This window comes from Gekko japonicus, unplaced genomic scaffold (genome assembly GCF_001447785.1).
Source record: "Gekko japonicus isolate JY-2015 unplaced genomic scaffold, Gekko_japonicus_V1.1 scaffold463, whole genome shotgun sequence".
NCBI lineage: Eukaryota > Metazoa > Chordata > Lepidosauria > Squamata > Gekkonidae > Gekko > Gekko japonicus.
In genome coordinates, this window is record NW_015160224.1 from 652,532 (window position 1) to 664,986 (window position 12,455).

General features: G+C 48.7%; 1 protein-coding gene across 1 annotated transcript in view; it reads left to right on the forward strand.

Annotated features, from left to right (window-relative positions):
- The window catches only part of NCS1 (neuronal calcium sensor 1), a 116,152-nt gene that overhangs the window by 101,675 nt on the left and 2,022 nt on the right, over positions 1-12,455 (forward strand). The window contains exons 4-7 of the mRNA XM_015411563.1: positions 1,584-1,662; positions 4,611-4,699; positions 5,826-5,903; positions 9,355-9,473. Coding sequence (XP_015267049.1) covers positions 1,584-1,662; positions 4,611-4,699; positions 5,826-5,903; positions 9,355-9,453 — 345 coding nt within the window. The 3' untranslated portion in view covers positions 9,454-9,473. The remainder of the gene's footprint in view (positions 1-1,583; positions 1,663-4,610; positions 4,700-5,825; positions 5,904-9,354; positions 9,474-12,455) is intronic.

Below are 12,455 nucleotides of genomic sequence, written 5' to 3' on the forward strand. Positions count from 1 at the left end.
TGGAGTCCTGTGAGCAGAAATTCTACTTTGTGGGCTGCTGGCATTAAAGTTGTGAGTGAGCGCTTTGGCTACTGCATAAATTCGTTTGCTCTGGAGCCCCATCCTTCCTGAGTGAAGACAGGAATGTGTGAGCTGGAGGCTAAAAAACTGTGAGCTAGCTCACCCTAACTCAGCTTAGAGGGAGCACTGGTTGTGACCTGCCCTGCATTCATTCATTCATTCATTCATTCATTCATTCATTATTGATTTATTTGATTTATAACCTGCACCCTCTCCGAGGCGGTTCACAACATACACAAAATAGGAACAGTGGTTTGCCTGGGACAGATGCCACCAAAGCAGGACAGTCCCTGGTCTAAAGAGAGGGGCATTGGAGCCCATGCCACTGCATCCACCACCCTCTCAGCCAGCCACGCAATGTATGCTTCTTATAGCTGTCCTCTGGCTTCCCAGATAAACTCATGGAGCAATTACGTCATGCCACAGGTAAGCAAAAGTACCCAGAGAGCCAGCGTGGTATAGTGGTTAAAGTTTCGGACTAAGATCTGAGAAATCCAGGTTCGAATCTCAACTCTGCCTTGGAAGCTTGCTGGGCGACCTCGGGCCAGTCACACACTCTCAGCCTAACCTGCCTCACAGGGTTGTTGTGAGGATAAAATGGAGGAGAGGAGGAGGAGGAGGAGGATGAAAGCCACTTTGGGCCTCCATTGGGAAGAAAGGCAGGATATACATAAAGTAAGTAAATGAAAATGATCCGGCCATCGGCCATCGCCTGTGTTTCAGTGCCCAGAAGGAGAGAGTTGTGGACTGGCCACTGCCGGCCACAGAGGAGATAATGGTTTCAGTGATCCCCCAGGTAAAAATCTCCTTGCATGTAATAAACAAGCCACTCAGGGAGGGGAGCTATGCTAAAGCCCTTGCTCTCTCTAACGTGTAGGTTTTCTTGGCTTTATTTCAGCTTTCATTTAATTTACTTTCTTTTAAAGTGGAACTGTAGGCCAGGAAAAAAGCAAAAGAAAAGGCTTGTTTTGTGAATTGTTCACAGTTATAGAAAGCTTCCTCAGGGTTGATAAAAGTTATAATAACACAGTACATTAAAAAAAAAAAGACTTACGTCTTTGGGCGTTTTTGCCTTTTTATATTCCTCACCTGCAAGTTCCTGTTTCTTGGGGTGGGGTGGTCCTGTTCTGTATGCGTTTTGCTCCCTCTAGTGGTTGATTCAATATTGCATCTATGTCTGGCATATCTCCTTGCAGGTTTAAGCTGCAGGTTTTGCAGGACATAATTTGGTGTAATATTGAATTGACTGCTAGAGGGAGAAAAGCACACACAGAACAGGAAAAAATCCCAAAGAAACAGGAACACACTAGTGAGGAAAATGAGAATGCAGGAAAGCTTGTTTTACAACAAAAGATGATGACTTTGTTTTTTTTAATTAAACATGTTGGTGGTTAAAGGGTTTTTTTTTTTGGTTATTCTATAAAAAAGCTAATGCTTTCAAAATATGTGGCCAATGTCTAAACAGCTTGTTTAACTGGTCATGTGTCTAGGCTTCCGTTCACCAACTCCATTTTTCTTCTCAGGATGGAAGGATTGAGTTTTCAGAATTCATCCAGGCCCTGTCGGTCACTTCTCGAGGAACGTTAGACGAAAAGCTGCGGTGTAAGTGAAATTTGGAACCTGAAAAACTGGGATTTGTTATTTCCATCCCTCACTGTTAATCCCCAGGCCAAATGATCATTTGAAACTTAAACTTTCTCTAGCAAACATGATTCCCAGCAGTAGGGTTGCCAATCTCCAGGGGGTGGCTGGAGATCTCTGGGATGATAACTGATCTCCCAGCGACAAAGATATGTTCCCCTGAAGAAAAGAAGGCGTACTCTGTGGCATTGTACCCCAGGAAAGTCTCCCCGCCACCCTCCTCAGGCTCCACCTTCCCCCCCAAAAAATCTTCAGGTATTTCCCAACCCAGAAGTGGCAACCCTATGACCACCAGGGTAGCCAAGTTGCTCTGCTTCAGCAACAGCCCTGTGCTGCCCTTATCAGAAACCCTGTGTGGCACCTTGAAGACTAACAGATTTAGAAAGCAAGCTAAACAGGTCTACTCAGAAGCAAACCCCATTTTCTTCATTGGCACTTACTCTCTGGAAAGTGTTCTTAAGATCCCAGACTTGTTGTAGCAGAAGTTTTTCAGTGCTAGATCCCACTTCATTGGGTGTAGTCAAGCAAATCCTCAGTCAGGAAGAAATTCGTGAACAAAACCCAGCACCCCAAAAACATGGACTTTGGGCTGAAAGGACTGGTTTGTGACATTTCTGTGCAAAACCAAAAAGGAATGTTGGCAGTAGACATAGTGAATCCATGACCCCATGAAGCCGCCTGGTACTAAATCAGAGTATCGGTCCATCAGAGTCAGTAATGTCTACTCAGACTGGCAGCGGCTTCTCCAGGGACTCAGGCAGAGGTCTTCCACGTCACGTACCACCTAAGCCTCACTGGAGAAGCCGGGGAACTTCTGCATGCCAAGCAGAGCCTCTGCCACTGAGCTGTGGCCTCCCCCTTGGTCATTCAAGTCGGTGGTCACATGGATCCCGTAGGGTCTCGTGAAACTCAAGCAAGGGATTTCTCCAGCCCGGCTCGCATGTCACATCTGACCCTGGACCCACCGTCAGAATAACTGGGGGGGGGGAGTTGGCTGTAGAGCACGGCATGGCGGCAGGAAGGGCTTCTCCACCTTCTCCACCTCAGCAAAAAATGGCAGCGGGGGGGGAGGGGGGGCCGCCAGAGGGCAGACCCATGGAACTGGCAGTGGGACAGCCCCCCACCACCATTTTCTGCTGTCAGAAGTTGCCTTCCCCTGATGTTGCCTTCTGGCTCTGGCACTCAAGAGGTTGACTGTCTCTGAACATGGAGGTTCCCTCTAGTCATCATGGCTAGTAACCTGTCCTCCATGAATCTGTCTAATTCCCTTTTAAAGCCATCTATGCTTGTGGCCATCACTTCATCCTCTGGCAGCGAATTCCACATTTTAATCACTCTCTGTGTAAAGAAGTATTTCCTTTTGTCCGTCCCTAACCTACTGCCCATCAGCTTCATTGGATGCCCTCAAGTTCTAGTATTTGGGGAGCAAGAGGAAAAAATCTCTTTCTCAACTCTCCGTGCATAATTTTGTAACCCTCTATAATGTCCCCTCTTAGTCATCTCTTTTCTGAGCTGAAAAGTCCCAGACTCTTCAGCCTTTCCTCAAAGGAAAGGTGCTCCAACCCCCTCGTCATCTTGCCCACTTTCCTGGAACATGGGGAGGGTGCCAAGCTATAGAGGCAGAAACATTGCCCCAAAGAGCCACATGTGGCATGTCAACATTTAACAGGAGCTCAGTGGCAGAGCATCTGCTTGGCAGGTAAATGGTCCCAGGTTCAATCCCCAGCATCTCCAGTTAAAGAAGAACAGGCAGCAGGTGATGTGAAGGACCTTTCTCTGCCCGAGACCCTGGAGAGCTGCTGCCAGTCTGAGTAGACAATACCGACTTCGATAGACCAATGGTCTGATTCAGCTCAAAGCAGCTTCATGTCCTCATGTCCTGTCTTCAGAGAGCCCCGTGTGGCTCCCAAGCCACTAAGTGAGTATCACGGTGTTAAGCAGTTTAACACCTGTAGAGACGGAGAAGTTTCAGAATTGTTGAGCCCCTGCCCAATACCATTGAACCTGCTGATGAATTTTAATTCAGCAATTTCCTGTCGGAGACTCCATTTTATGTTTCTTTGTTGGAGAATGCTGGCTTGCATGTCAGCAGCTGAGGACCAACCAGCCTATTCACCCCCGGGTTTTTTAATTTTGTCCCTGTTTGTGCCACGCTTACATCCCTTTATTCTTTCACACAGAGACTTACCCACTTGTTCTGTGCATACCGCAGAATCGTATTGGAGGATGAGCTCATAGGAGATATTCAGAAAACACGAGGGTGAATTTTCCGGGCCATCGGCCACTAATAGACCATCTGCTTGGCATGCAGAAGGTCCCAAGTTCAATCCCCAGCATCTCCTGTTAAAAGGAACAGGCAGAAGGTGACACGAAAGACCTCTGCCTGTAATCCTGGAGAGAGGCTGCCTGTCTGAGTAGACAAGACTGGCCCTGATGGACTGGTTCAGTATAAGGCAGTTTCATGCGTTTGGTCTTCCAGGACATACAATCCGAGCCAAGCTTATCCTGGTCTGTCTCTTAGCCACCACGCTACACCTGCTCTCAGTTAGCGGATTATCAAAGCCTGCAGCCTCAGTCCTAATCCGTAGGTCCTACACATACACGTGGACCCGTCTCTTGCAAAGGGTTGCCAGTTCTGCATCAAAAACGTCTGAAGCCTGGATGCATTTAGCTTACGCCTCAATCTTGCCATTCTCTTAGCCCAACGCAGTGATTTAATTTACTGCTTGCTTTGTAGAAGGAGCTTTCCTTGAGCCCATTCACCAGTAACAATTAAATGCACACACCGGGATTGGTTGACACCTGTGTCATCGTCTTGTGGGTGGCTTGTCTGCACTTGCAGTTTGCTACCGGCGACGTGCTTCCTCCCTCCTCCAACTGCCAACCATAAACCTTCCCTATCCTTTCAGGGGCCTTTAAACTGTACGACTTGGACAACGATGGGTACATCACGAGGAACGAGATGCTGGACATTGTAGACGCCATTTACCAGATGGTGGTGAGTGTGCCGAGCAGCTGTCCGGGGCAGCGACTCTCCGGGCTTTTTACTGCCAGACAGTGGAGGGAGGGGTGGATGATTCCAACCTCCTCCCCCCTATTTTTTGAGGCCTGGTACAGGTCTATAAATAGCCACCCCCTCTGGTCACCTGGGAGGAGTAAAAGTTGCCTCCAGACATCCATACGAAGAAGCTTCTTTGAAGCCGCTCCTGTGTTCACAAATTATTGTTTCAGATATGCTCCGTCAGTGGGACTGATAAAACATCTTAGGGACTAGTAAGCTTTTGTACATTTAGTTTGCAGGATTGGTAATAGCACGTCAGGTTATTGAGGCTCAGCTGGACTGAAACAAGTACAGCTTCCTGTGACGGCCCGAATTCCAGGAGAGTAAAGTTTCTAGTGAAACTTCCTAACGGTAAGAGCAATTCAACCATGTGACCGGTTTCCAGGGGCAAAGGCTCTCCCATGCCGGAGATCTTCAGGCAGAAGCTGAATAGCCATCTGTCCAGCATCGAGCAAAGAGTTGGACTAGATGGCCTCTAAGCCCCCTAACTCCGTGATTACTCCCGCAACCACTGCTTTGTTTCTGTTTCGAGCCAGCAAGGCGCTTGGGGCTGTGAAGGAGGTATGAATGCTTTTGCTTTTGCTTCTGCTCCAGGGAGTTTACGATGATGTGGGCAAAGCGGGATTATAGGAGAGCCAAGATCTATGCTATTCTGAGTCACTTAAAAGACCTAACAATCCCTCATTACAAAAGGGTATTGACGCTTGCTCAGTGAACTTCTTTCCCCCCAGCCTTACTGGAAGGCCAGTTTGCAGCCCTGCAGTATTCAGACAGAGCTTGTAAATGTGGATCTGGTCAGCTTGAGTTCTTAGAACGTATTTTATCGGAGTGTGAAATCTGGTCTGATTTGAGAGGAAGGTATTTGTCCTCCCTCTTAACAGGCTATGTGAATTTACCATCTGAAGAAACGGTCCAGTTTTTCCTTGCAGATGAGGGTCGGTGGTGGCCTGTGAGTGGGCTGGCCCTTGATCTGTTCAGGACCTTTCAGTCAAAAGGACAGGAAGACGAGAAGGGGAGTGGCCCGTCTCCTCTCCTGACAGGTTTCCTCTCCTGCTTTCAACAGGGCAACACGGTGGAGCTTCCAGAGGAGGAAAACACACCAGAGAAAAGGGTGGACCGGATTTTTGCCATGATGGACAAAGTATGTTGTTTCAGGCGCCTTCTGGCATCAGTACAGCCTTGGGGCTTCTCAGCCCAGTGTGCACAGACACAGCCGCCATCGCCCCTGCTTTGCTTCGGTCCATTTGTATCTGCAACAGGTCAGGCTAGATTGGGCTGGTATTTGCACCACATCACCTTTGTGCCTTTTGAGAGAAGACAGTTTGCATGTGTGGGAGTGGGTCAAGAGATCCAGGATTCACGGCGGGCCACAGCCTATCTGGCCTTTGGGCATCGGGGATCCATAAGGACTTGACCAGCTGCTAGTTTAGTGGAGTCCTCTTTTGATGAGAGAGGTTGGTGGCGGGTGGGTGGCCTTCTTGCCCAAAGGCTCCGTTACCAAGCCCTGTTGCCATCAAAGCCATCCTTCCCCTTTCCCCGCGACAGTTCCAGGGAGGCGGGCAGAGGAGCTGGGTTTGTCCGGGAGCCACGAGTAGTTGACCTCTTCCGTGAGAGCTGCATGTGCAGAAGCGTCCTTCCATAGGTGCAGCAATACAGCCGCAGGCAGAAAGGAGTCTCTGCATCACAATGCTTGAGTGTTCCCTCTAAGCTGAGTTAGTGTGAGCTAGCCAACAGTTTTTTAGCCTCTGGCTCACAGATTTTTGTCTTCACTCGCGAAGGTGTCAGAACCCACAGCTAACAATGAAGTACACACATTCAGGAACAGTTATACTTTTATTGCAAAGCTGTAGATGGCTCAAGTGGTTAAGACGCTGAACTGCAGGCTGTGGAAGGTCAGTAGTTCAGCGGTTCAAGACCCGGGTGCCGCAAGACAGGGTGAGCTCCTGTCTCTAGTTCCAGCTCCTGCCAACCTAGCAGTTTGAAAGCAAGGAATTGCAAGTAGATAAACAGGTACCACTTCGGTGGGAAGGTAACAGCGTTCCGTGCGCCTTGGTGTTTAGTCATGCCGGCCACATGACCACGGAAACGTCTTCGGACAGCGCTGGCTCTTCGGCTTTGAAACGGAGATGAGCACCGCAACCCTAGAGTCGGATTCGACTGGCTTTCAAGCAAGGGAACCTTTACCTTTACCTTTGGATGCAGTAACACAGGCACTGTTAAGAATGGGCACAGCAAGTAGAGCATAATAGGATATAGGGTGTTCGTATGTACCCCCCCCCCCATGGCATGGGCCAATTAGGCCCCCTCCCACACCTGGGAAGTCAGGCAACCGTTAGGTGGCTAAAGCTGAGAACCCGGAGTCTCTCACGGTGCATAGGAGCTCTCCAGCCAACACAACCTCCTCCAGCACATCTGTAGAGATAAGCGTTTCAGCAAAGGGGATAGGAATGCAATAGCAATTAACAAGATACAGAATGAACTCCCCAACCCCCATGGCAGCATAGCTGACAGAAGGATGGGTCCAGAGCAAATTAAGTTTTGCAGTAGCCAAATCGCTCGCTCACAACTTTAATGCCAGCAGCTCACAAAGTAGAATTTTTGCTCACAAGACTCCACAGCTTAGAGGGAGCATTGGTTATAAGCAGTGTTCCCTCTAAGCTGAGTTAGTGGGAGCTAGCTCACAGTTGTTTAGCCTCCAGCTCACAGATTTTTGTCTTAGCTCAAGAAGGATGGCTCCAAAGGAAACTAAATTATGCAGTAGCCAAATCACTCGCTCACAACTTTAATGCCAGCAGCTCACAAAGTAGAATTTTTGCTCACAGGACTCCACAGCTTAGAGGGAGCATTGCTTGGACCTAACTCGTGTTTTGGAGTGGGAGGATGAGGGCGTTGGTTTGTGTCTATGTAGTTAAATGTCTAAGCAGCCTTTCCACAGAATTTAGCACTAGTTGCAGGAGGATAAAGAAATCCAGAGAACAGGCAGAAAGTGAAGAGGGACTGCATTTTAAAAAATATCCAGGGTTGGACTAGATGTCACCCTGGAAGTCCCTCCCAACTCCATGATTCTGTGATTCTAGGACTGTGCAGCGCATGGAGGTCCTCGGCCCAGTTCCCCGAATCTCTACTTACAGGCGGATGAAGAGCTGCCGTCAGCCAGAGGAGACGGCTTTGGCACACTGGACCAAGGCTGGGCTCAGCTGGCTTTGTTGGTTCAGTGATTTAGGCCCCCTGATGTGGTGCCTGCAGGAGCCCCCAAGGGATTCCCAACAGTGGGTGGGGCTCTTGCCCAGCAGCACAGTGGGTGACTGGCCACTGAAGCTCTGATTGGCTGTGCAAATTAAAATAATACCGCTTTGGTGGCCCCTGCCATGACTGTGTTGGTTTTGTGCCGTCTCTTACTCCTCCTTCCCGGTGTATTGTTTAAGTCACCTCTTTTCTTCACTGCGCTTGGACTTGGAGAGCCAGTTTGGTGTTGTGGTTAAGTGAGCGGACTCTAATCTGGGAGAACCGGATTTGATTTCCCCACTCCTCCACTTGCACCTGGCTGGATGACCTTGGGCAAGCCATAGTTCTGTCAGAGCTGTTCTCTCAAGGGCAGTTCTCAGGAGAGCTCTCTCAGCCCCACCTGCTTCCCAGGGTGTCTGTTGTGGGGAGGGGAAGAGAAAGGAGTTTGTGAGCCTCTCTGAGACACCTTTGGGTAGTGAAGGGCGGGGTATAAATCCAATCTCTTCTTCTTCTTCTTTGGGAGTGGGGGGTGGCTCATCCTAGCTGGCTCAGCTATTTTGTGGTTGCATCCAGTACCCTGTGCCAGAATTCCAAAGGTGCCCAAAGGCTGAAAAGGGTTGGGGACCCCTGAAGTTAGGCAGTTTATGTATCTAGATAATTTATTACTCCTCTTTCCTCCTCAATACAGACCTGAAGTGGCTTATGGAAACACCTAGGTATAGTTTAAGTCAACAACGGTGTAAACAAACAAACTGTAATTTAACTAAACAAATAAGTAAGCAATTCTGTATCCCGGGCAGGTGTGAATCATGCAATGGCCATCCTGGGAACCGAGGACCAAGCCCTTTACCTCTTGCCCCGTGCCTTTAGCCACGCCCAGGCAAGAAGGAGAGAGACACACACGAAACTACCTTATCCTGAATCAGACCCTTGGCCCAGCAGGGTCAGTATTGAGGATTGGATCTGGGACCTTCTGCCTGCCAAGCAGGGCCATGCGCTGGGTGTCGTACAGCTGGCAAGATGTTCCCTAGAACCCTTTCCTTCGGCTCTGCAATTACAATACACCTAAGATCCCTTGTGCTGCTTGCTGACTTCCATTTACCGTGTCCTGAAGCACATTAAATGAATCCAGAAGAATGGGGTGATCTCTTTCTTTAGACCAGCAGGGCCTTGCGGCTTAGGAAACAGGCTTCTGAGTCCCACAAAGCTCTCCCAGCTTAGGATGGCAATGGGGGGGCAGCCTTTGGACACAGAACAAGTATTGCAAGAGGTAAAGGCGGGGCAAGAAGTGGTGGGGTGGGCAGCATTCCTGTGTGTCGAGGCACCCTGCCGCCCCTTGCTGATGCCTCGTTGCTTCTCTGTTCCAGAATGCCGATGGGAAGCTCACTCTGCAGGAGTTCCAGGAGGGATCTAAGGCCGACCCCTCGATTGTACAAGCGCTCTCTCTTTATGACGGACTTGTATAGTTCCATGGCCCTGTGCTTTGGTAAGTGGGCAGCTTCCTAGAAAAACAGGTGCTGGGGCTCAAGAAGCCGTCTCCCTATCCAGGTTTGTTTACTTTATGGCCCCCTTTTCAAGTACTGTTTAGTTTAGTTTTATTATTATGGCCTTAAGACCAGCATACAATACAAACATAGTATGAAAAGGAAGGAAAAAACAGAGATAATATACAGAATAAAATCTTTTATTTAAAACTTTTTAAAGCAGCTCCCACAATCTAAGAATCAGTGCACAGAACTCAGTGACTGAACGTGTAATCACTGCATTCTTATCTGATAGATGCCAGTGAAGTCTTGCTTTGTTCGTATTGATGTGACCAGGTATCCCATCAACTAACGGGGTAATGTTTTTAAGACAAGCCTGTCTGTAGAATGGGCAACTGAAAAACATGCAGATTGTATTGATGTCAGACCCCCAGTCCAGTTACACTCAACACTCTTTGGCAGTGATAAGTTTATTGAGATGTGTGCAAGATCCAGAAAGTCACTGTGTTAGAACTGAAGACTTTTGGTGGGTAAATGCTTAATATAGACAATTCGAATGAAAGCCCCTTCCTTCCCCCAGGCATACGTCACATTCACACCATGCCTAACGGTGCCATCCCAACCAAGTGACACATATACGTCTTGGTTATCTGCAGCTCAAGCTGGTACAGAGAAGCTCTCAAGGACACCTTCCCCTGGGAAAGGGAAAGGAGGTGCGACTTGCGAGGAAGGTTATGTCTTCTAGAAGCAAAGGTCCCATTCTCTCACTCCCCGCAGGAATTCCCTCCCCCCAATAACTATGGCAAGCAAAGCTAAGCATGGTTTGACAATTGACTACCAAGTACCTCTGCAAGGAATAGCTGGCAAGTCCGTGGAAGGCAACCTGTCCCTTCTTCCCAGGAGCTCTGGGAAGCATACGTAGTTTATCTCCCCCGACTGTCTTCGCCCTGACCTGGATAGCCCAGGCTAGCCTGATCTTGTTAGAGCTTGGAAGCTAAGCAGGGTTAGCCATGACTAGTATCTCAGTGTGACACCCCCAAGGAATACCAGGGTCATGACATGGAGGCAGGCAATGGCAAACCACCTCTGAACATCTCTTGCCTTGTAAACCCTACTGGGTTGCTGTAAGTCATCTATGACTTGACCGGGGGGGGGGGGGGGGAACCACCGCCTTTGTTTTCACAACAACCCAATGAGGTAGGCTAGGTAAAGTGAAAACCCCGGTCCCAGGGTTACCCAGACAGTTCCATGATTCAGGCTGTTTCTATGCAGAAGCAGGAAATGCATTTAGCGGGGTGAAGATGTGCACGAATGGTATCCACAAGCCCCCATCCCTGCGCCATTCGCTGCTGGCTGCTTTGGTGCTAGAAACTCAGTTCCCAGGAATGCAGGGGCCTGAGTCAGACTGGGAGCACACCGCACACAAGGAGAAAGGGCTTAAGCCTGCCCCCCCACCCCCGCCATGCCATTTCCCCACCCTGAAACAGCCTCGTGGGGGAAACCTACAAAGAGCTATCAGAACAGACACGTTTTCCTGGCAGGGCAAAAAGTGGCTCCCCTGGGCTGCCTTAGGTCAGAAAAAATGATGCAGGAGAAAGCTTAAGCCTCTCCTCCTGCTGCACTGCAGTCCTGATATAAATCAGCCCCCTCCCACATATCTAGGACCTGAGTTACTAGCACAAGAGTCCCCAGGCAATGCCCGTCAAAAGGTCCTCATGGAAAAAGAAGGAGCAGTGCAAGGAAAATGTAACTTGTAGTTAGGCCCTAAGATGCATGTGCTACGGGAGCAGAGGATGCCGTGTCTGCAGCTCTGTCTGCCAGGTATTGGGCCTATTTATTTATTTGTTCATTCATTCATTACATTTATGGGGACACAGGGCAGCTTACATCTTTCTGCACTCTTCTATTTTTTCCTCACAAAAATCCTGTGAGATAGGCGAGGCTGAGAGTGTGTGATTGGCCTGAGGTCCCCCAGCAAGCTTCGATTGCAGAGTAGGGATTTGAACCTGGGTCTCTCAACTCTTAGTCCGGCACTCTAAACACTACACCATGCTGACTTTCATACTCTACATTCCCAGTTTGCTCGTAGGCAACGAAGGGTGTTATACTTCTAAAATCCATAAACAGTTTTAGATAGTAAGTGGCAAATTGTGCTGTGAAGGAAGAGACTTGCAGGCCCTGTTCCTTTAGATTTCCAGAACTTCCAAAAACCCTGCTGCTGTCCCAAATCTTTGCTTGGTGCCACCATCTCTTGCCCTTACTCCCAGGGGGGTATCCAAAACAAACTGGGTCGTAACCTCTGCCACCAGCAAATCAGAGAGTATCTCTTGCTGGACAGATCTGCACATCCACCACTTTGTACCTGTGTTGCAGTTTAGAGGCTCCCCCTATTTGCCACATCTCCCAGTTTGCTGGGGTGATCTATCACAGCTTTGCCATCCTTTGAGCATGATGGCTTGAAATTGCAAGCTTACCTGCTGCCTCTCCCTATTACCACACTTCAGATAGTCAGGCTGAATAGGTATGGTGTATTTACAGAGATCAGACTTAAAGCACTGAAAATTGAAGAAGGTTTAATAAACAGAAGAAAAAGAGTACACAGAGTTTGTTCAAGCATGAGGCTGAACAAGAATACAAAGAAAAGGTGAAAACACTCAATCCTCTTAACCTTGCACTCAGTACTTATCCTAAATGCTGTTTAGTTAGGACAGGTTATTATTCCTTGAAGCTGCAGTAGCTGACAGTTCAGTATTACCTGAGTTCTCCGAGTTGGGACTTCTCCCCATCATCCCTTGCTGCATGGGCAAGATAGAGTCCCTAGGTGAAAGACTTAGTCCTGCATGGCTTTGCCCATCAAAAAGGAATATGGAAGAAAGCTTCTTTCCCATGTCCTGGGAATTTATAATCTTCTCTTGGAGAGACTGTGCCCTCTGCCCTGGGGTCATTCTGATCTTCCTGCCTCAGGAGGAACAGGAAACTATCTA